This window comes from Centroberyx affinis, unplaced genomic scaffold (genome assembly GCF_046629955.1).
Source record: "Centroberyx affinis isolate AG114_WGS23_722 - 3 ecotype Tasmania unplaced genomic scaffold, CSIRO-AGI_Caff_v1 ptg002694l_1, whole genome shotgun sequence".
Taxonomy (NCBI): domain Eukaryota; kingdom Metazoa; phylum Chordata; class Actinopteri; order Beryciformes; family Berycidae; genus Centroberyx; species Centroberyx affinis.
Genome location: NW_027280872.1, coordinates 324,347 through 347,418, shown reverse-complemented (window position 1 = coordinate 347,418; position 23,072 = coordinate 324,347). Strand labels below are relative to the sequence as shown.

The window sequence follows — 23,072 nt, the reverse complement described above, 5'->3', positions numbered from 1 at the left end:
CTGTTAAAGTAATAGAAACGACTGGGTCGGTGTTATTGTTTGTTGTTCAATGTAAATAATATTTTTTGCTGTATGTTTCTATTCTCACTCTTTGTTATAGACGTTATAAATTTGTTAATACATATACGTTACGAGCTTTCACCTCCTCATCAGATGATACATCTGATTTATCAGAATGATACTCCTGAGAGCAACAAGCAGTGTCAAAATTCAACTTTTGTTCTATGCTTTATTTTATTTTTTTGTCGGGCACCTCTTTAAGATTGGGATGAGAGCGTTTTTACATTGTTAATAAAAACAGCAGCAAAGCTTTGCTTCCGACCAACAGCACTTCCAAGTATCTATACTTCCGAACCGAAGATGCAGTTGACGAGGAGCCGTGAAAGCAGCACAGCTTTCCCCTTCCTCTCGCCCGACCAACCAATCAAACTGCGCTATGGCTCGTCTACCCCGCCCCAAGCTCGGCCCCCTGCGCCATAAAGGGGCGGTGCCTGAGCAATGAGGTAATCGGGGTAAACAGTAAAGATGGCGACGTCTGTAGCCGGAGAGGGGCATCTAAATCTAAATGGGATTATTTCGGAGCCCCAAACTAAAAAATTGACGGACCTGCCGGCTGAGTTGCTCGAACACATTTTGTGCTTCCCTGTCCTCAAACATGTCGACATTTGTAACGTTTCCTGCAGCTGCAAGCGGCTACACGACGTTTGCCACGGAAGGGGGAAGGTCTGGGGACACCAGTACAAACTCAGGTGCTATGATGTGTTTTTTATAGTATGTCTTCTGAGTTTTGACTTTTGGTGTTTTTGTTACTTGTCTTCAGAAAGAGCTTCCCCTGTCTGTTTATGCAGTTTTCAGTTTAGAGCTCTAAATCGCTCCTCGACTGCCGTTATAAGCTTCGTTTACTGCTAACCCCCAGCTGTCAAACGGTTGACGTTCTGCTGATGCACCAAATCCATCATCGCGCCAGGCCAGCGAGAAGCTCTCCTCTGCAGACAGGTTAAGAAGCCTGTAAATCTGAAGTCACAGAAAAAGCTTCACAAGTCGCAGCTCAAACTTGATTTTGCTCGGTATGGCCGAAAACGAAGTTGTGTGACCTTGAATGTTGGAAATAGCCCGAGAACTGCAAGAGAGGGAAGCTCTTGCCAAAACCAAAGCCCTCCTCCTGACTGACTTTGCTGTGTGTGCCACATTACTCTGCTGATTGCTTTTCTCTATACAGAGAGAAGACCAGTCTGCAGTAAACTAATGAACTGATTTAATAGACTGTAATATATCATGTGTTACTGTTTTAGTCAAGGGCTTGCTAAACTAATTATGGACCTTTCACATTCATTCATGGAATTGTGACTGACTATATTAACCATTTACTGCTTTTAACAGATGGCCAAGATTGCAGAAGTATTACCGTCAGAACGAGTGTTGCGACTGGCTAAGAGAATACAGAACACGCCATAGAGTTGGTATACAAATAAGAAGGACAGTGGAATCAATCTCCAAGAGATTCTTCACAGAGGTTGTGAGTAATCCACTTAAATCAATATTACATTACCATTTTACAATGCAGATACATTAGATTTGGCTGGTGCCACAGTAACTTAAAGTAGGCTAAATATGAATAGTATGTCAATCCTCTATTGCTGGACGAAGGTGACAGAATGACAAAAGCATTCACATGCATTAGTTGGACCAGCTAATGCTAATTGCTTGATGTTTAGTACAAAAACATTTGTCACTATGGCAAAAGCATAGTTTTCCTCTCCAAGAGATACTTTAAACACAGTGTAAAGTAGTCTAGTGCATCATTATCATCTAACTCTGTGAATTGGCTGGTCTGGTGTAAGAGTGTGTGCATGTGTATGCGAGAAAGTGTGAGCTTGGCATGTTCGAACTAACCCAGAGATCTGTAACGCAGCCTTGCGTTGGCCAGGTGCTGGGAGATAGCTTTGCAGAGATCGAGTCGCTCGGAGCGCCAGAGCACTTCTGTGAAGACGAGCTCCTCTTCATACTCAATTCAGATAAGAGGTGAGAACAGCGCTGTTTCCACAGTTCGTACCTCAGTGGGAAACAATGCTGGCTGCATACCGCATTTGGCAATCATTCGTTAATGAATTGGTCGTGTTAATCCTCCCTGAGACCTTTTGTGATTATGAAAGCTCTTTTTTTGTCTGGCACTCGTTCACCCGTGCACCTCCAATGTCTCCCTCCCATTCTTCATCCCCCTCTCCACCTGTCCTCTTCCCTAGGAAAAGCTTGACATTGAAGTACTATGCAAAGAAGATCCTTTACTTCCTGCGGCAGCAGAACATCCTGAGGAGTTTGAAGACCTTTCTGGAGCAGCCTGCAGAGCAGCAGTCGGCTCTAGAAGGTGAGGCATTAGTGCAGATGTCAACCAACTCATATGTTGCACTGTGTCCATTCATTTTCCATTTACTTCTGTTTAGTTTAATCTTCTATGTATCACATTGTGGCTTAGTAGTTATTATCATAGGAACAAGATAACAGGATAAGACAATGTTCGGCTGTTGAATGTTGAAATATTTTTTCTATATTCCATTATACATCTTTGCAGACATTTTGCCATTTCAAATCTGAAGTTAACATCTTTTGCATATTCTCTCTTGGTCTCCTCTCTTATTCCAGGTGCTGTACTGGTGGACCAGTATTGTAACCCGTTGGCAGATGTCACCCTGGACGGCATATCAGCCCAGCTGGACGAGATCGCAGACAAGGTGAAGAAGATGCTGAGAATCAAGAACCCGTCCCACCCCAGCCTGAGGATTGCTCAAGGTGGGCTTTCAATTCTAGCAAAACTGAGAATGAAAAGTCGGCTTTGTGTGTTTTTTTTTTTTGTTTTGTTTTTTGTTTTTGGTTGTTTTCTCATGTCTTTCCCCCAGGCTTTGTTTTTTTTTCTCAAAATGCATCAGAGCTAGACATTTGAGGCTCCTCCGCTTGGGCTTCCTCTCCCAGTGCATTTTGAGAAAATTAATAAAAATATGTGTATTTGGGCAGATATGTCAGCCGCATAAGATTCACATTTTCCCTCTCAGCCAATGTTCTTTATGAAATTCTGTTTCTTGTATATGATATAGGTGACTGTTTTGTCGTAGAGGATTTTGAGCTCCAGAGACAGGTGGTGTGCGCCCTCAATTCTGTCTTATATGAGCAGCTTCAATACAAGGGCAACGAATTTGACTACTACAACCCTCTGAACTCTTACATCCACCAGGTAGATATCTCCCAGAGAACTTTGCAATTTTTATGCCACAAGCTTTCCTATCATTTCCCTGACTATTTTCACAGATTTTAAAATGTATAGATAAAATGACCAGGCAGTCTTGTTTCTCATTTAGGTGCTACTACGCCGTACAGGCATTCCCATAAGCCTCTCTGTCCTCTACATGACTTTGGCCAGGAAGCTGGGTGTTCAGCTGGAACCCGTCAACTTCCCCAATCATTTCCTACTGCGCTGGTGCCAGAAACCAAGAGGGTACGGTTTGTAATGAATGTAGCTCACATCCCACTAAACATGATCCTTGGAGTTGACGGTGTCATTCATGCAGTGCTTGGGGACTTTTAGCATCGGTTCAGGGGGAGAGCTGAGCTTGAATGTTCAAATGTCTATCTTGAACCAGCTATTCAAAATTCTATATCCTAACCCCTCAACCAATCACTTTATCTTGTCTGTTCTCCTCTGTTATCTGTTTTTTCTTGCAGTCTATCACCAGCCGGCTCTCCTCCCTCTAGTTCTAGGATTTATCCATCTCTTCCCCTTGAGTTATGGTGGCCTGTAATTGGCACAAACAGTAAAGACACTTTTTCACAATAGACATGTATAAGATAGCTAATTTGAGCAGAGATCCCATAAGAGATTGGGAATGTCTTGAGATTCCAATGGGCAGGAAGTTTTTGTTCCAAAACGGAGAGTATGGACCAGTCATTGGTATTGATCAGTAACTTCATTGAGCCTCCTGCAAATACGTTATGGTCATTTTGTACTATGGGGCAGTAAACGTCTTAATTATTGCCCCTCTAATAATAATCTCATCGACAGGCCAAACTACCCTACAATTTATTCATCCATGATTCATTCAGTCCTTATCTATAGTTGGGTAATAACAAGAGGCTGGATCTGGTGAATCGAACACAACATCATTGGAGTTGGGTGTCTGTGCATTACATTTACACATTGATTAAACCTTCTCCCTGCAGCAGTGAGGACATCTATGACTTTGTCTACATCGATGCCTTCGGTAAAGGCAAGCAGCTGACAGCCAAGGAGTGCGAGTACCTCATCGGCCACCAGGTGACGGCAGACTACTACAGTGCCATCAGCACCACAGAGGTGCTCCTCAGGATGGTGGGAAACCTGCTCAACATCGGCAAGAGAGGGTAAGGGGTAGGGACAGTTGAACACCAAACAGTCACCGATGGCACTGGCTGATGTGTAAATGATGGATGATGGGTGGGGGTTGGTGGAGGATGGATGGATTGATAGATGAGTGTCTGGGCTGATGATGAATGTTGCTCAATATTACCTGTCTCGGGGAGAGTTATACTTTTGTCTCAGGGAAGCAAGCTATGGGTTTTCCATCTTCAAGGACCATTCACATCAAAAGTAACACCAGTTCGTATTAGTCTATAGCCCCTTTCACACATGAAACCCGGAAAATTACCAGATTAACTTTTCCGGCAACGGTAGCAGTTTCTGTTGTTTACACAAGACGTGCCTTTTCCGCTTGTTTATCGTAATGCTGCCATTCACACAACACTGGCAATGCTGTTAAATTCCTCTGTTGTAATTTCCTGGAAATTATGTTTAACCTTTGCGCCGGAGTCGCTGCCGTTTGAATACATGGTGGGTGAAGATGCTATGCTATGCTAATCACTGTAATATCTTTATCAACTAACTAGACTAGGGGGAGCCTTGCAACATCTTGGGGATTGTTTCACATTTGAGAAGTGCTAGAATAGATGATTGGATTTGATGGTTGCTTGAATTAAATGGATAAATTCGCTTTCTGGTTGAATTGCTTTACATCAGTATACACTGTGTGGTTTCTTTCAGAGAGGGCAATGAGAAATCCTACCAGCTACTGAGAGACTCACTGGACCTCTACCTCACTATCAACCCAGACAACGTCCAGTACCTGCTGCTGCAGGCTCGCCTCTATTTCCACCTGGGCATCTGGCCAGAAAAGGTTAAAACACACACCAACCTGAATACAGACATGCAGCACTGCAGCACCATGCCTTTTTATTGGCTTTTCTCCCCCTCATGATGGAATTCGGAGGAGGGACTATAGATCGGTCCGTCATGCTCAGTATCTCGGACGCCACTGATTGGATTTTGACAAAACTTCAGGGAATGATGCGTGTCATTGCTCTTTTATGGCCTTCTCATTACACTGATTGGCCTATGAGGGGTGCTACAGTGTTTGTTTGATTGTCTGTGCGTCATACACAATATTTCAGATGCTGCTGATTGGATTTTCACTCTGGCATTGTAAAAATTGCAGTGATTGGCCTAAGAGCGGCACTATAACGTTTGTTTACTTTTGGCCCAAGGGGTGCCTGCATCATTTGTGGGATACGAGATGTTTACTTGTTTAAGATTAAATGTTATTTTGACATATTCAATCTATCAATATATGATACCCTGGTATAATTTTCATAAACAATCCAGTGGTATTGTTACTGCTGGTTTTTCCTCAAAATTAAGGCCACATTTCCCATAAACCCCTTTGAGGATGTCGCTACTTGTTCCCCCTGCTTCTGCCTGGTGTTGCTCCCTATGTATTGGGCTTCTCTTTTGCTTTACTGAAGAGGATAAACATGTTGAAACAAAGTGATTTTTTCCATCAGTCTGTCATCATTAACAGAATACTGTTTATAAAGTATTCAACACTATTTAGAACAGCACACTCAAACCATTTAGCTCTTAATAATCTATAACTGATTTAAGCACTGTGGACATAGGGGGACAGGCATGTGGAATGTTGTGTCTATCACCCACACTCTGGGGTAATAAATTTCACCAAACTCTTTTATCTTTTGATGTTTGCCGTCCATCCCAGGTGCTGGACATCCTGCAGCACATTCAGGCGTTGGATCCCTCCCAACACGGGGCGGTGGGCTACCTGGTGCAGCACACGCTGGAGCACATCCAGCACAAGAAACATCCTGTGGAGCCCGAGGTCAAGAGGCGCAGTGCTGCAGAACACCTGGAGGTCCAGTACTCTGTTGGCCTCATCATGAAACACAAGAGGTGAGTCACACTGACACAGATAGATTGGTTTGACGTTCACTCTGTCCTCCAGCCAACCATCTGTCCATTCATGTATACTGCAATCCCATCCACCCTTTGTTTTGTTTTTAAAATGATGTATTGTTTATTTATCCCTCTTCTCTTGTGAATCTTTTTGTCCATTCACCCATCTCTCTTTTAATTAAAGCTTCACATTTCTGTTGTAAATTGGTCCATTGTTGCTACATTTCGTCTTAATAATGCCAAGTAATAGTGTGTGACATTTTCATATAAATAAATGTCCATTTTGTCACGCTATCACCAATTGCTAGAATACAGCAGTGACACTCATTTCATGAAAGCTTTTACATTCGCTGCTCTAAATACCCGGTGTCAAGTAGGTCCTTCCTGGGAAGAAATCCTCTGGCACACAGGAAATTATGCATTTTACATTTCTAGCAGCAGCAACAGCAGTTTGTTTGGAATAAATAGAAGAAGAACTGGGTGGTTAGCATGAGCAGCGATAGCCACCATGGCTGAAGAGACAAAGAACAGAGCGCCACCTACAGAAACTCAAACTTCATCAACAGAAAATCCAGGTGATTGACAGGTGATCTCTGGGAAGTGCAGTGCAGCAACACCACAGCAATGAGCGCTTGGCAACAAAGATGTCACGAAAATCAAAAAGAAAAACGGTTGTCACACATTACCACTTAAAGTATGTGACACACTGCACACACACTATAGCACTCTCCATGAAGACATGCCTCTTGAGCGATCTTCCTACTGTATATAACACTTGAGGCTGTCTGTCCTGCTCCATCCCCTCCTCCAGGTCGGGTTATAACTGTGTGATCTACGGCTGGGACCCCAAGTGCACCATGAGCCAGGAGTGGATCACCACCATGAGGGTCCACCAGCTGTCCAGCGGGGCCAACCAGCCCTTCTACAACGTCCTGGTGCAGGACGGCACGTGCCGCTACGCAGCACAGGGTACGCATAACACACACACACACGGTAATGTTTACTGTCCTTATGGTGAATTGTCTTCTAGAGCAGTGGTTCCCAACCTGCGGGTTGTGAAGTTGTGAGATTAAAACACATTTATAATACACAAATGTAGTATTATTATTATAAATCTTTGATAAATGCCCTTGAGAAATAAGGAATGTTTGCAGCCTCTAGCCTTAGACTAATAATAAATCAAGTCAAATAGCCCGAATATAAATAAATCATCACTTGTCGTCAAGAGTTTACCATTCCATGTGTTTACTCTTGCAATAAAGCATTGCAAGTAGGCATTGCTTTATTTTTCACAAGTCAAAAACAATGAGAACTACTGTTGTAGAGAGGAGATTCTCAGCCGTTTTATCTGATGTATACAGCTGTAATGTTACCAGAGTTGCATTTGTTGAAAGCAAACTTTCTAAGCATAACATAGCTGTTTATTTGGGAGACAAATCCAGATGCAGTGTAAGCCATTACTGTGTATCTTATCATGGAATGTAGCAGCTCAATTTCTTTTCAAATATTTAATGTCCCTTAGGGAAATTTGATTTGAATTGGAACACATAACAAATCACCATGTTATCTGCTATACAAACAAATATAAAAGAAAGTGCCAGTTGATAAGACCAGATAAGAGTGAGTCAGTAGATCAATACAGCACAAAAAAATGCTCATTAGTGGAAAACACCAAGTTCTTATACAGGCATAAGAGGCTACATAATTATCTGTGCAAATTAAGCAATCTAATTGCAGGCTGGACAAATGAATCCCTGTCTGGTATGCAGGACATTATGTTGTCATGGTGACGTCTGTGTGTGTCTGTCTGTTTGTAGACTCATTATTGTAAACACAATAAGTCAAGAACAATACATGATAGAAACTTCACCTTACTGCATATATTTGCATATTAATGAGGAAAATCTTCTTGAAACTACTATGGCTATGCTGTAAGATACAGAGTTCATATGAATTCATCATATTTATCCGATATCATATTTATTGCTAATTAATGCATTCATAAAATGTATTTGCTCTTTAGCGTAACTGGTAATTTTGAATATATCGTGGTGATTATAGCAGAACATTAGACAGCTCAAGTGCCTCTTGTTTCACTCTTGAGTTTAACTTCAGTTTTTACTTTCTAAGTTCTACATCCCTTGATATCGCACTTCTCCTCTGTTGTTCTCCAGAGAACCTGGAGCCCCACTCCGCCCCCCTGGAGATCGGCCACCCGGAGGTGGGTCGTTATTTCTCAGAGTTCTCCGACACCCACTACGTTGCCAACGAAGAGCTGCAGACGCGGTACCCAGAGGACATGGACGAGACGCTGGGCTCGGTGCGGGAGCTCTACCACAGACTGGCACCCAGCTCCGGGAGCCAAGACCAGGCTCCCGCCACAGACCAAAACAACCACCAGGCCATGCCCATGTAGCAAAGTATCTATGACCAGTATCCTGCCGCCCAGGCCAATCCGTTTCTGGTCACCCATTCCCAATTCCCAATCCACCTAGCTGTTGTTTTACTTCATGTATTCTAGGCTAGGGCTCATTTACACATTCACAAGTGTAACAGCGAGGTTATTGTAATAATAACTATACCAGTCAGCATATTTGCAGAAACTGATGATTTGGTGTAGCAAGAAATGATTCAGTCGCTCATGTGATTTTTGCTTCACCCCTTCTGGGTTCCTGCACAGGTCTGGAAAAGTATGGAAAATGTATTGGTCATTTCCAGGTCTGGAAAAGTGTCGTAATTGGACAGAAAGTCTAGAAAAGGTTGTTCTGTGCTGATAGACATATGACCACACATTTCCTATATAGTCATAGACCCATTGTCATTTCACGTTATATATTTGTTATGAAGAAAAATGTCCAGCTATAGAGTGATATGGCTTAGAGTTGACAGACATTATCAAGCTACTATCAGGATGCATCATTTCAAAGACCGGCCAAAATCTTCAAATTCAGACCAAGTTTGGAAAAAGGATGGGATTTTAAAATGAAACGTGAGTAGGAATCCTGCTCCTTTCACTTTGAGACTGGGTCGTTTGAACTGAACAATTAAGCGGAGGAGTAAATTCAGGATGGGGTAGCCAGGTAAATCTCACCTCGCCCCGAACTGAGAAATGCTCCAGCACCCAGACCCTGGCCCCCCGGCCCCCCAGTCCCCCGACACCAGTCAAGCAAGGACCCCCCCCCCTTCTCCTCCCATCGTATTCGCCCACTTACAGTGCCACACAAAAGACTAACACACATCCAAACGCGGAGAATACTTTGGAGATGGACTTTACTTTTAACTCCCCTTGAATTACATCTTTTAATCAAGTTTCATGCACTTATGAAAGTTTGACTTTCACATTTCTAGAACATCTTAATTATTTTTTTTTTCTGTATATTTACAAGTGAAACATTGTAGGATGTCAGGGCTCATCAGTGTTGTTGAGCTGTTCATGGAAAAAAAAATAGGCCCACAAAAGAGGAACCAACAAGGAACAACAGTGACTTGAAACAGAAATGACTCTGAGCTTTGAGGAAATTTAAAAATAAAATGTTTCAAGGTTTTTTCCAGCTTTTGTCTGACTTGTTATTACCTGAATAAGAGTTCTGAATGGCCAGGGAGAAATTACAGCGTTTGCCATATTCATATCTCGACTGTTAGTATTGTGTTTTCTTACATGCATAAGGTGAAATGTATTAAAAATGCAATGACAACACGTTTTAATAGGCTACTTATCGTAATTTACTGCAGGAAGCTTGCAGAAAAAACAGGAAGATGACCAGTCATTTCTCCATAAGATGTAAGGTGTTTAGGACCTTGCGGATGCCAAATGTTTCCTCGACGCCAGCAGACTACAGTTTTTTTGTATTGACTTCCCTATAGCAGCATGATAAAGCAGCAGCAGGGAAAACTTTGCCCCGTCAAACCAGACTGTGCGCCTTGACGCACCGACTGAGCAGCGGCGATGGGAGCTTCGCAGACGCACTCCGAGCACAAGTTCCAGGAATTGGCGGACAAAACGGGATGTAAGTAGACAAATATCATGTGAAATGAATCTATAAAAAAGTTACCTTCACTTATGCTGCGGTTAGTGTTGATCTTACAATTGTTTCGGCTCATGAAAAAAAAATACGTGATAGAGATAATTCGGTTACAGAATGAGACTCGAGATGATCAGGTTTGCATTTGTCCGAAGTTTACATGGGAATTGATCGACATGAGCCACAATGCTATATGGAGATCAGTCAAAAACAGACGTCACACTATATGGCAGACACCAGATGTCTAAATTGTATACATAAATGCAGAATGATTTGTAGATCTGTCACAAAAAAAAAACCTAAACTGATTTGTGAAGATGCAATATTTGTGAATAAATGCATGTCGATTTGCATAGCTAAACCATTTTCACAGTTCTTAAACTTATTTTTGAGTTGATGAGTTAATATACTTGTGAATATCCATCGATTTGTGTGAATACTTTACAGGCTGTTGTAACGCCACTGTTTGAGCGCCATACACTGAGCTCCAGTGTTTTCTATATGGGCAATGACTTTAATTGTTGTCGCATGACTGAAAATTGACTGCGGACTGTGACATTGGTGAAAATCTGAAGTATGATGGGGAAAAACATGTGTGTGCAAAAGAAATGCCTTGCAAACACATGAAGTGATCATTTCTCCCCAAGTTGATTTTGCAATGTGCCTATAAGAGCTCTTCCCACTTGTAAACTGGGTTTGGCTGCTGATTGGACATTGGTCATTCACTGCTGTTATCTGGACAAAATGTGGCCGCTGTAAATGTGATCTTAAGACATATATACCTCATCATCTGCTGTCATAAAACGCACCCATTCTCCCCTCTGAGGATGGAAAAGTTCAAAGAAGAAAGTGAAACAGAATGCACTGAACCAGCAAGTGTAGATATAATTTTAGAGAGGGCATCTTTGCATTTTATACTGTTGGGTAGGCAGAGTTTGAACAGGAGTGAAGCCTGCATCCCACCTGCACCATGTCCAAAAGGGTGTGGATGACACTTTGACTGTTGCAACTGGTTTATAGCCTTTTTATATCTTCTGGGTAGGGCTTTGACCCTGTTTCTCTGAGGCAGATTATCTGTGCTTATGTGATTTGGGCCTCTGATGAAATCTTTCAATCTGCAAACAAGCCTATACTTGCACGTATTGAAGCAATGGATTTCTGATGTTTTTGTTTAGTTGGACTATTTCCTCATAATCACAGTTTCTCAATTGTGTTGTTTTTTCAAGGATACTAAAATAGGCCAAATAATATGACAAGGCACAGAATCCTCAACCACACAAGAAGCTCATCTACATCTACTTGATCCTACGTAAACTAAAATATTTGCCCTTGTCAGAAACTATAGCCCTTATGTTTTGAGTGATTGTCACACCGCCCACCCATAAACTTGTTTCTGCATGAGGCCATAGTCTGTCTTGGTGCATATTCCTCATCCCACTCTCAGTAGCAGTTGCTACTGCAAACATCCATTTAGCAGCCTGAGGAGGGAGGGAAAAGAAAGTCAAAATAAACAGCAGTGTTTACTGAAACAATTAAAAATGCCAAACTCATCTTGATACGGGACAGAGAGAGACTGTCTAATTCTTTATACAGCCACTAGTCCACGCAGTGAGTTAATGATTCAAGGAACCCTTTGAAATGCCATGTGAAGACAGTCACAGCGGTGCACAGTGTGTTTGTTTTGCCATTAAGGCTGATAGTATTGTTGCACCACTTCTGTCTGATCAGCTTGATCCAATCCATATTGAAACTGGATCTAGTCGTATCGTCGTAATCTATTTCATGCCAGAAATTCCAGACACAAAATGATTGTTCCTGTTTCAGAATGATCTTCTGCTTATTACCATCTAATCAAGTTTAACATCCCTAATGAATAATAGGAAGAGCGTGAGTGTGGTCACAAGATGTCTGCTGATGGGTGTGGGACAATGATGGGTGTATCGGTGACATACTTACATTTTATTGGTGCTTTGTTGTTGTTGTTTTTTCCAGTTTCTTTGGAGCAGATCATAAACCTTGACAAAAGATTCAAGCAGCTGAGTAGAAATGAAGAGACAATAAGGTACAGTATGCACTCTGTACACGTTGCATGGCTGGGAAACTGCATGTGGATTTAATGGAAACCATTCAGCCTGAGCTGTCTGTCGCCACTAAAAATGAAATACTACCTGCATGTTGACTGTGGAGATGAATTGTGGGTATTTGTGGTATTCTCGGACACAGGGTCTGGCACCGGCACAAACGGGCACATACGGTGATGCACACAGGCTGAAGTAATGCAAACACAGACACACAGGCAAATACAGTATGTTGAAATTTCAGACGCATTGGCCTAATACACACACACACAGACACAGGCACAAATGTTGATACATGCAGATATATAGACCTAACACACACTCTCTCTCTCACTCACACACACACACACACACACACACACAGCAGTCAGTCATCACTTGCATGCTGGTAGTGATGAATTGCACGTTCCTTCTCTTTAAAAAGAAACAGGGAACAATGTTGTACATAGACAATACAGCAGGTATTTCTCCTGACAGTTTACCTTGTATTGTATTTATTTCTGCTAACACTCAGTTGGCAACATAGTAAAAGTCGATTGGTATTGTAAAAGTACAGGGAAGGTCTCTTTGAAGCAAGTTCATTTGCATTTATAGGTCGGTCTATGAAGCAATGAGACAGAGAAATCTCACTTCCCACAACATAAGGGATGCTATCAGTGTAATGGTATTTAAATGTGCTGTAAGGTGTTCTGGTAGCACCTGTATAACCATTGTTCACATGAGATAATGGATTTCTCTTGTCGCATTGCAGCAGGGAAAACTTGGACAGCATACCGGCCCTCGCCAATAATCCAATCAGAAAGCAAATTATTGAAGCTTTCTTTGATAAACGGTGGGTACAGTCAAATTACATTTCAGTTGCTTTTACTTTACTAAGGATAATGGCTAATAAACTGGATGTGGTGCATTTGAAATATTATGTTCAAAACCAGATGCCTTTTATATGATCTGGCAAGACCAAAACTACTCAAACTCATACATAATCATCAAAGTTCAGTTGGTTAAAGCAATGAACCCTGCCACAGAAAAAGCCTTGTCACAAGCTCATTCAACATATTGTATATTGTATTCATAATAGGGTTAGATTGATATATTGTTCTGCCGATATATCAGACCAATATTGGCCTTTTATTAAAGATCAGATATTATCCCTTGATGTTGTCCACTGCCGATACGATGCAGATTCCTCCCTAACCACAGCTACATGAAAACAGTCTATTAAAACCTGCAATTAAATTTGATTCTGTGTGCACATTTTATTTATTCATTTAAGTGTTAAAAAAGTCTGACATATTCCGCACACTGCTTAAAAATGAGCTGGACAAAACTTTAGCCAAAATAATCAATTTATCAACACAAATGTATAGTAACAAACTTAAAAGTGCATCAACAAAAAAAAAAGGAAGACAAAAGGCCAGAGGAGCAGACATTTCAGCTGATGCTTTCATCAGTACTCATTAGTGTCCCACGGTCTAAATGCTGTTTCAGAGGATTTTCCACCAAGCATACCAAGAGTTCTGGAGGAAACACTGAATACTTATAATTGTTTTGGAATAAAAATGGTCAGCTTTAAAGATATTGAATATTGGCTATCAGCAACTTCCCACTGAGCAAATTTATGTTGATTAGCTGTTTAAAAGACGACTGAATGGTTTTAGACATCTAGGCTAAAATTAGGCTACATAAGGTTTAAAAGTTAAAGTTTTGGTCTTAGATTATGTCTTCTGAGGTATATGACAAAAATAAAGCATTATCTCGTACATATGGACTTCTCAGGTACATATTATTGATATTTACAGCTGTTTAGGCATTGTTTAAATATGTAATGTCTTCACTAAAACTGGGCTATACTTTCCCTAAAAGATCCTGGGCTAGATGAGAGCTAGAGCATAGACGTGACGTTGAAATGACATCTAGTGCTCAGTGGGTTACTGGGAGCCCTAATTCATCAACATCTAAACTTTGACTGCCTCTGCCCCTGACCCAGGAACCAGCATCAGGATGAGGTGGGCTCCCTGCAGGAGATCGGCTTTGAGCAGTTCCTCATGGTCATGTCCCACTTCCGCCCGCCGAACCTGAAGACGACGGAGGAGGAGAGGCTGGCGATGAGAAGAGAGAAGCTCCGTTGTAAGAAACTGCACTCCATGATTTACTATTAGTATTACAACACAGCCAGATACAGTGTAGTGACTGGGATTGTCATCTTTGGACCTACTTGTACCCCACCAAAGCCTCCTCTCCTGCTTCTCCCCTCTTGCCTGTCTCAATTACAACATACCAAGGGAAGCAGACCGCACGCTCTTCTTTAGATAATAATAATAAACCAATTCCTAATGAGGGTATCTTATTTCGTTCACCACTGACATGCCACAAACACCTTGGTGATGCATAGCCGCGTGTTAGCACCAGATTGCCCACCACATATCAGCTATCACACTGGAGAGGCGTGGAGGGATTCAAGGCTATGCTGGGAACAAGGCCAGGACAGAGGCATTACCTCCGCTACTGTGACAAATAGCATCAATGGGATCACTGGTGAACACAGTCAGCAGCCAGTTTAAAGGAAAAATACACCCACAGATAATCTCACACTATATATGCCTATAGATGCCTTCCAAAAGTAATTTTTGGGATGAAGTGTTGTAATTTACTTTTTTGGTGTATCCACTTTCCCTCATCTACTTCCACTTCAGTTACTGATTTCCTACATTTCCCAGAATGCTTTTTGACAACCCCGAGAGAACAGGTGTGAATTTGTTGCTGGGGGTATGGGCATCACCTATTAGCTCTTTAGCCAACTACTTTGTGAGCATTGGTGCGTGTCTTTCATAATGGCCGTACCACTTCATCATCAAAATGCGACACGTCTTGTGGTTGCATTGCATTCTGGTCTATTGAGGCTACTGCTGGTGGAGTAATTGGTCTGTCTGCCTCTTATACAATCTCTGTTTTTTTCTCCTTTTACACCACTTTTTGTTATATTATGTGCAAATAAATAAGATTAAGATTGTTGAATATCGGTACAAAATAGTGAGTCTAGAAAGAAGCCCTTGATGTTTAATTCTGAGGGACTGACACCAAAACTTGACGTTTACCGTTGATGTTTTAGACATATGAAACATTTTCTGCTATCAAACTCCATTGTAGCTGAAAAATATCTCGATGTGAAGTCATGTTTTCTACGTTTGGTAGAATAATATGTGCGGGAGTAAGAAAAATACGCCAACAAACAACAAAACGGGCCCAGAAATGTAGGGTACATTCATTGGCATGGGTCATGCGTTTCAATCTCCTAAAAAATTTGTTTCCCCTGGAGGTGCGTTCTCGTTTTGTCCTCGGTGTTGTTGTTGTTGTTTTGCCACCGCACAGGGAAATTAGCGTGGGGGAAATGTGCTTAATAAACAACAAGTAGACTGACTACTTCCTTGTAGAATCAATGGCTTGTGGTTTTGGATAATAAGATCACAAACAAGCGTGACCTTTCATTCATTGTGAGACAACTAGTTAGGTAACTTTTGGTAGGCCACTTTCATTCTTTGAAATCCTGTGCAATGTTTTTAAAATAGCCCACAAAGACTGAAATGATTTTGTTGTTTTCTTCCCTGGTGTGAAATGAGGTGAAGACACATTGCCAGGGGAAACACATTTTTTCAGAGAAACAGATTTCGGCATAACACCCCTGGGCTTTTGGGGTTTTTGGGCCACAGAAGACAATAACAGCACAACACTAGAACCAAGGTCCATCTCTCATCTCAGGACTGATCAGAGCCAGACCTGCTTGGCTTCAGACAAATTTAATGTCATCATGCCTGTTTTTTTCACACATTTGTTTCGATTTTTATATTGGGAAAATGGATGAGCAATATAAATCACAGCGTCTCTCCCTTCCATCACAATGATGAATGCTGTATTCTGCCCCCCGAAACTTTATGAGAGGTAAAAAAAAAAAAGGGCCTTTAGGGTATCAATTTGACATTTAAGCTGACATTCTACCGACGGTTCAGAAATCACATCGGCGGCATAGTCAAAATGTCGCTGAACATTGCCGGAGGAGGCAAATTGTCATCCTTCTCACTCGCTGACACAGGACCGCTAAACCTGAAGTGCTGTCATGTGTCGATCAATAGCTTGCATCATTAAAATGTCAATGTAAATGAGAGCGTTGGCATTTGAAGGGCTTTCCGTCACCTCGTTATGAGTCTTTACATTCAGCAGTCAGTCGTGGCCTGAAGAGGAGCCGCCAGTTATTCAGCTCCTCCTTATCTCTGCATTTGAGAGCAAACATTCCCCGAATCACAACTTCCTCCTCCGTGTCCATTAGTGAGATCCTGTGTTTCTTTGCGGCCTTTCATTGGATGGCAGACCGTCTCTTTTAGGAATTAGACCAGCCATTAAGACCACAGTAGTTAAGTACATTTCTTTCCTTGGTGTGTTGAATGTGCATTGTGCTCTGTCTCCCCAGTCCTGTTCAACATGCACGACACAGACAACGACGGCACCATCACTCTGCTGGAGTACAGGAAGGTAAGGGCAAGGCAACTTAGTCACATGGGCTTAGGGCAATGAGGTATACTTGATTTATATCTGGCTTTTAGACTTTTCAAGGTTTGACTTGTAGCTGAAGAAACAGGGTATATGTGCATCATGTAGTATGAGACATACGTGTAGATACATTTATTTTATTTTACTTATTATATCTTTGTTCATTTTATTGATGGAAATTGCTTTATTATTATTTTCTTTTGATGGTCTTGTTTGGGTTGAGATCCCCTCGCAAGCCTCTAGGTTTTTTTTTTTTATCTCACCCGCACAGTTTTCTTCACGTGTTTTCTGTCTTGTAGCATGATTGTTTCACTGTGCAAAGAAATAAAACTAAAATCTAAAACTAAAGATACACTAGGCAAGATTTTTTTATATAAAAATACACCTGTCTTGTCAGCCTAAATCACAAAGTGGGGCTGCAATAGAGACGAGCGTCCCATCCCACTCAGTTTAGAGACTGAAGGGCGTAATTTTGATGTTTTGCTCAAATTGAATTGGGTACGGTCACTTCTCCACCTGCAGAAAGCGATGAATCAAAAACTAAGAGCAAAATCCCAAACTGTCTCTGTCTCCTAAACAGTAGAGAAAGTTTGACTTTGAGAAAATTAGATCTTTTCCTCTCTCGTCCCTTTGGTGTTCTTTGGTATAAAGTATCACAGACCGGCTGGGTTGGTAAACATGAGTGAGCTTTGTGCAGTTTACTGACATCATGTTACACGATTTCTGAGTATTGAAGTTAAAATTGTTACACTTACTTGGCGCTGCCGTTTGGAGCTGCCAACATGTGAAGTTGCCTGGTGCAGCTTTAAGCTCAATTCTATTTCTCAGTGAATGTTTATGGAGTGTTACGTTCTCATCCAAGGTAGTAGAGGAGCTTCTGTCAAAAAGTGGTGCCATCGGCCAGGAGGCTGCCAAGGCCATAGCAGATGCTGCCATGTTGGAAGTGGCGAGCACAAATGTGCCCCACATGGTAATGGAAATTACAAGCACTAAAGCTTTACGATCAATATAGAGCATTAATATGTACATTCACAGTTAATTATCTGCAGCAATATAACTTCTAAAGTAAGAACACTATGTAAACTGCCGGGTTAATTTGTCCCTTCATTATCTTTGCAGGAACCAGACGAATTTTATGAAGGAATTACATTTGAGCATTTTGAACAGGTTTGCACTATTCCAACTATATGACACTATGACCCATCTGAACCTTTGAATATCTAATCTGATTTTTACACATTTACTTGTCCTGACAGAATCATACCATGTTTTCCTCCCACAGATTTTAAAAGGCCTGGAGATGGAGTCCAGGATGCACATCCGCTTTTTGGACGTGGACACCACAACAATGCATTGTGGGAAACCAGCCTCTTGAAGGAGTCATTCTCCTTTTAAAGAAATATTTATGTTGCTGCTGTTTTTAGCAGAACCTCTCCAGTCTTCCGCTGGAATGAAGCCAAACACTTTTGATATTTGATATGCACTAATTTTTTCATAGAGTGATTGGGACATAATCATACAATTAATGCAATGATACCAAAAGTACATTTTTTACAGGAATTATGAAGTGTCTACTGCTCATGCGGTTTTAGGTTTGCTAAGGTGCTGGAGATAATCAAGTCAAAGGAAAACTTTAGTTCCATGAAAGCTTTAAGTCTAAGCATCTAGCATCAGAATATTCCTTTTCTTATATTTTTTTTTTTATAGAAACTGTCAAGCATTTCAAAGAGATTAATCTTACCTTTCTCCACTCACATCCCTAATCATTTTTCCATGTCAAGTCCATCCTCAAAGCTAACACACTACCTCTCTCCATTCTCCTCGCTTAAACTTTGCTGTTTTTACAAATCTGCATGTGAGCACCGTGTAATGTGAACGTTTCCTTGCCCTTTAGTCAAAAGGTTCACATGTCGGGTTACGTCAACCGTTCTCTGTGGCTGCTGTGGCATTCGTGGGTCGTCTGTTGTGGCCCGCATCCAAAGCGTGAGGCAGCAGGCACATGCCATTCCTCCAGGGCTCCAGAATAGTTGCAGGTCGAATTTATCTGTTCCTCTGAGACTTTGTGTAAATGCTGCTGTTCTACCAAGAAGATCCAGGCACCTAGAACCACTTTAATGTAATCACTCACTATTTTTAAACACTACAGAATAAAGTAATGCATTTTACTTTCTTGCCAAAGACTTGATGAAAAGCTTTGCACTAATTTATGTGAATGAATAAAATAAATTGAGGAAATTATCATAAAACGAATGCACAGAATTAAGGAGGCTTTCTGTTTTGTGTAAAATTGTGAAAACAAATGTACTGAGAAGAATCCCATTTAGCAGGCCAGGCAGAAATATTACATGTTTTATTGTTGCCGATGTTGCCTTTATGGAGCCTAACTGCACTGATTCAAAATCCAGGTAGACAAACATAACATCAATTATTGGCTTTTACACCACCGTTTTACAGCACCGTTAATCCTATCTGGAGAGTGGCAATTATAAATTATATGTTACAAATACCTATGTAACAATTACAGATAATAGAAATACAGGCGTCCCATTTCTGAGTCAGTTTAAAAACCTCTAAAACTAGGAGAATAAAATTAAACAAGTGAAATAAAAGGGTACAGATTCAAACTAATGGAGGCTGGAAGTCTTACACAAGCTCTATTGTCCAAACACCCACACACAGACACACACAGCCCAGTTTGAGCTGGGGCAGCAGCGTGTCAGTGGGACGGGTGGGAGCCGGACAGCGCGTCGTACGGCACCGCCAGGCTGATGTTGTAGTTGTAGCCGGTGGACTCGGCGTAGTTGGACCTGCAGATGTCCAGGACGTGATCCTGGGAGGAGGCGTCCTCTGAGAAGTCGTAGTGGCAGATGACTCCCCTGTGTCTGCAACATGAAAACATTCATATCAGCAAGAACAACAACTACAGCAATCAACTGCAGCTTATTTCCCTTTGTGGAAATAAGCAAAACTAGGAATTCTCATTCACTGTGCTAAAAGGCTGCCCAGTGTGACCTCTGAATTAGAAAGTTTTATTTGACATTTTGGTTAAACATTATTCATATGATGTAGATCTACAAATGGGTCTTTACAAGTGAAGTTTTTAAAAAAAATTGTTAAAAAGTGGTTTTAAAAATGCAAATTAAAGGAGCTAAGTGTATAATTTGAACATCCACAAAGCATCGCGACATTAATTTTGAGACATTGGTGTAATTATTGTAAACAAACGAGACCATCGGCAAGACGATTGGCAGCCTCTACTGACCTCTACACCGCATTTTACATTGTGAGCCACCGGGTCGGATTTCTTTGGAAATCTGCTGGATTGCTTTACAGCACAAAACAGGAAGAGGGCGCTGTTCTTCCAGAGCAATTGGAGCAAGTAGCTACATCCTCTTTATGACAGGAAGCAGCAGGGTTTATGGGAAATGTCTTAAATGTCTTAATTTATGGGAACTGTCTTAATGTCCTTTATCTCACTGGCGTGAGATAAAGGACATTAAGGCCAGTTGTCTGGACCATGGTCTCATTTGTTTACGGTAATTATACCAAGGTGTCACAATTAATTTGGTCATGATATACTGAGGTTTATAAATGCTACATGCAGCACCTTGAAGAAGGTCACATTTGTTTTGCTGTATGGGATATAAAAACTTCAATAGTCAAAGTCTTAAGACTAATATAACTTTACATTCTAAGCTCACATTAAGGCACAGTGAAACAGTCGTCCTACTGAGTATTTCTGACCCAGTGATGACATTAGCCCATGGGATGAGAGGGGACAGCTGGATAAAAAAAAAAAGTGTGGGGCAGGTACGTCACCTGCGGTGAGCGGTCAGGTCGTCGTCAGTGATGCAGGCCCCCCGCGGAGACTTTTCATCTGGGATGTTGGCTGTTACCAGGGTGCTGCTGTTGAAACGCACGTGTCTGACAGGGTGCCTGCAGCCAGGAGAGATAACAAACAACACATAAATCTTTTAATAGGGGAGATACAAATGGGCACCTGTGATCACACGATTAAACCGGGGACATTACACAAACATGTAATTTCCTCTGTGGTACTGATAATATTTTCAAATGGAGCAAAGATAAACTATATTTATATAGCACACAAACAAAAGTTACAAAGATAGTAAGAAGAATAGCAAAAAGAGAACAGAAAATTAAATGAAGTTCAGTATAAAACATCCAAGTCAAACACTGATTTAGCCAGTCTGAGCTCCTCAGGCAGAGCATTCTGCACTTCAGCTCACGAGGGGTCAAAAGGTCAGAGATGTAGCTTGGGACAAGGCCTTGACGAGCCTCACAAACTCTCAATAACAAATTTATTCTAAAACTGACTGAGGTAAAGATGCCAGAATGGGGGTCATGTAGTCTGTTCTCATATTTTCTGTTCAATTTCCAGTTCTAATCTGGACCTCATGGATATGTGGCACTAAACTGGATCCTACATGCGACTTGCATTTGAATGTGCAAATCAGAATTTGTCTATGTTGACAAGAAGTAAACTCTGCATCATTCACCTAAGACTGTCGTTATAAGCTTGGCTGGACTGGTGTTAGCAGGGAGGACAATGAGACACAACAATGGAAAGAAAGCGAAATAACCAGCTTGTTTGGTATTTGGGGAAACGCCTCCATACTATTCAGTCAAAACTCACAGCACATACCGTAACTGAAGTGTGTTTGAAACATGCAGGAGAAATGCAGGTACAAAAACATATTTTTTGCCATTGGTTCTCTGCAAATGCATGTCTTCCGTATTTGTATTGGAAATGGGTTACATCCCAGAATAGATAAGAACAGTCCCCAGAGATCCTCTCACTGGCTCAGAGAGAAGAAAGTCCTACCTGTTGTGCATCTCCCACAGCTTGGCTCCCATCCTCATCTCCCACACACACACCAGTCCCTCGCCTCCGCCGCTCACTATCTTCCAATCGTCCGCCTGTACCGAGGTGACGCCCAGGTGGTGGGCGTACAGGGACGTCACGGAGGAGCCGGAGCGCAGGTCAAACACCCTCACCCTGCACCGCAACAGAGGAGAAGAAATGGTCCCATCAAGCTAAGAAATTCATCAAGAAATAGGCTGTTTTGTTGGGGAACGTTGCATTATCTGTGGGCCAAAGGTGGTTGTTTGATTCCTTAAATGCTGTTGTATTCTTGTAACTGTAGGCGAATATATTTTATGAGTAGCGCTTCTCTTATTCGTCCTTTCAAAAGTCTTCTTTAAACTTGTAATTTTCTACATTTTAGCCATTTAGCTCCAGACACTCCACAGTGACTTTGACTGAGTGCAACAGGAGAATACTCAGAAGATTAGTGAGTACAATAGTTTCAGTCATTTCCAGCTAAGCATGGTTATTTTGGATTTTACTTCCTGCTAACTGAGGAGGAGGACTCATACCAAAGACACACTAGAGGGAATATGTGAAAGAGTGCATTGATTTCCAGACACAAGGACACTGTTCTCACTTCTAAAAGGAAGTGGTGCAAAGGGAACTTGCCAACATTCAGCCAAGGGACCAATCAAAAACAAATAAAAACTGAAGCAGATGTTTCGTTTGCAAGCTTTTGTTTCTGCTTTATCTGCCCTGGCCTGCACACAAATATCCAGTTATTACAGCTCACACTGCCAGTCACAAGGCCAAGCTTACCAGCATTTATATTGGTTTTGGATGTGGAGCCGACAGAAACACCAAACTGATGGTAACATGGAAAAGATATAAATGTGGCATCAATGTAAACATGGGACAGATAGAAACATGAAACCAACTAAACATGGAACTGATATTAGATTAGATTAAGTTTTAATGATCTCTGTGAGACTCACTGCAGTGGCAGATAACAGGAAAAAGAAAAGAAATGTAAATAAGAGTAGATCAAATGGGGGCTAATAAACATGCAACAGTTTCAACACTAATATTAAGTAAAAATGAATGAATTAAAAAATCTGAAATATATGAACCTATATAACAAAATAAGAGCAATTGAACATACTGAGACAAAGAAAATGAATGGAAATACATATGAAAAGTATAAAAATATATGCAGTATGAAGTGAAAATATAAAAATATAAAATATGTGAAAGATAGAAAAAGTGTCTAGAGGTGCAGACGTGTTGTAAAAACTATTCACCTTATTCTATTACCCCTTTTCTTTTGTCTG

At 41.3% G+C, this 23,072-nt stretch overlaps 3 protein-coding genes across 4 annotated transcripts in view; 2 read left to right on the top strand and 1 right to left on the bottom strand.

Annotated features, from left to right (window-relative positions):
• Positions 1-525: 525 nt before the first annotated feature.
• Positions 526-9,778, top strand: fbxo21 (F-box protein 21). Of its 2 annotated transcripts, none has more exons than XM_071535379.1 (12): positions 526-749; positions 1,381-1,516; positions 1,913-2,022; positions 2,244-2,365; positions 2,641-2,787; positions 3,090-3,226; positions 3,351-3,487; positions 4,210-4,389; positions 5,066-5,198; positions 6,075-6,265; positions 7,080-7,237; positions 8,443-9,778. In XM_071535379.1, exons 1-12 carry the CDS (start codon positions 526-528, stop codon positions 8,682-8,684), a joined length of 1,917 nt encoding a protein of 638 aa, XP_071391480.1. In that variant the 3' UTR covers positions 8,685-9,778. The 2 variants fall into 2 exon arrangements, with proteins under 2 accessions (XP_071391480.1, XP_071391479.1); XM_071535378.1 differs by having other exon boundaries at positions 5,066-5,210; positions 6,039-6,265.
• A 360-nt stretch (positions 9,779-10,138) lies between these two features.
• Positions 10,139-18,658, top strand: tesca (tescalcin a). The gene is made up of 8 exons (XM_071535364.1): positions 10,139-10,275; positions 12,283-12,352; positions 13,120-13,200; positions 14,356-14,495; positions 16,831-16,892; positions 17,773-17,880; positions 18,030-18,077; positions 18,193-18,658. The coding sequence occupies exons 1-8, from the start codon at positions 10,215-10,217 to the stop codon at positions 18,283-18,285; spliced, it is 663 nt and encodes a 220-aa protein (XP_071391465.1). The 5' UTR covers positions 10,139-10,214; the 3' UTR covers positions 18,286-18,658.
• The window catches only part of fbxw8 (F-box and WD repeat domain containing 8), a 26,665-nt gene continuing 22,185 nt past the window's right edge, over positions 18,593-23,072 (bottom strand). Inside the window, exons 9-11 of the mRNA XM_071535362.1 lie at positions 21,757-21,930; positions 20,730-20,846; positions 18,593-19,792 (exon numbers count right to left, since the gene is read on the bottom strand). Coding sequence (XP_071391463.1) covers positions 19,627-19,792; positions 20,730-20,846; positions 21,757-21,930 — 457 coding nt within the window. The 3' untranslated portion in view covers positions 18,593-19,626. The remainder of the gene's footprint in view (positions 19,793-20,729; positions 20,847-21,756; positions 21,931-23,072) is intronic.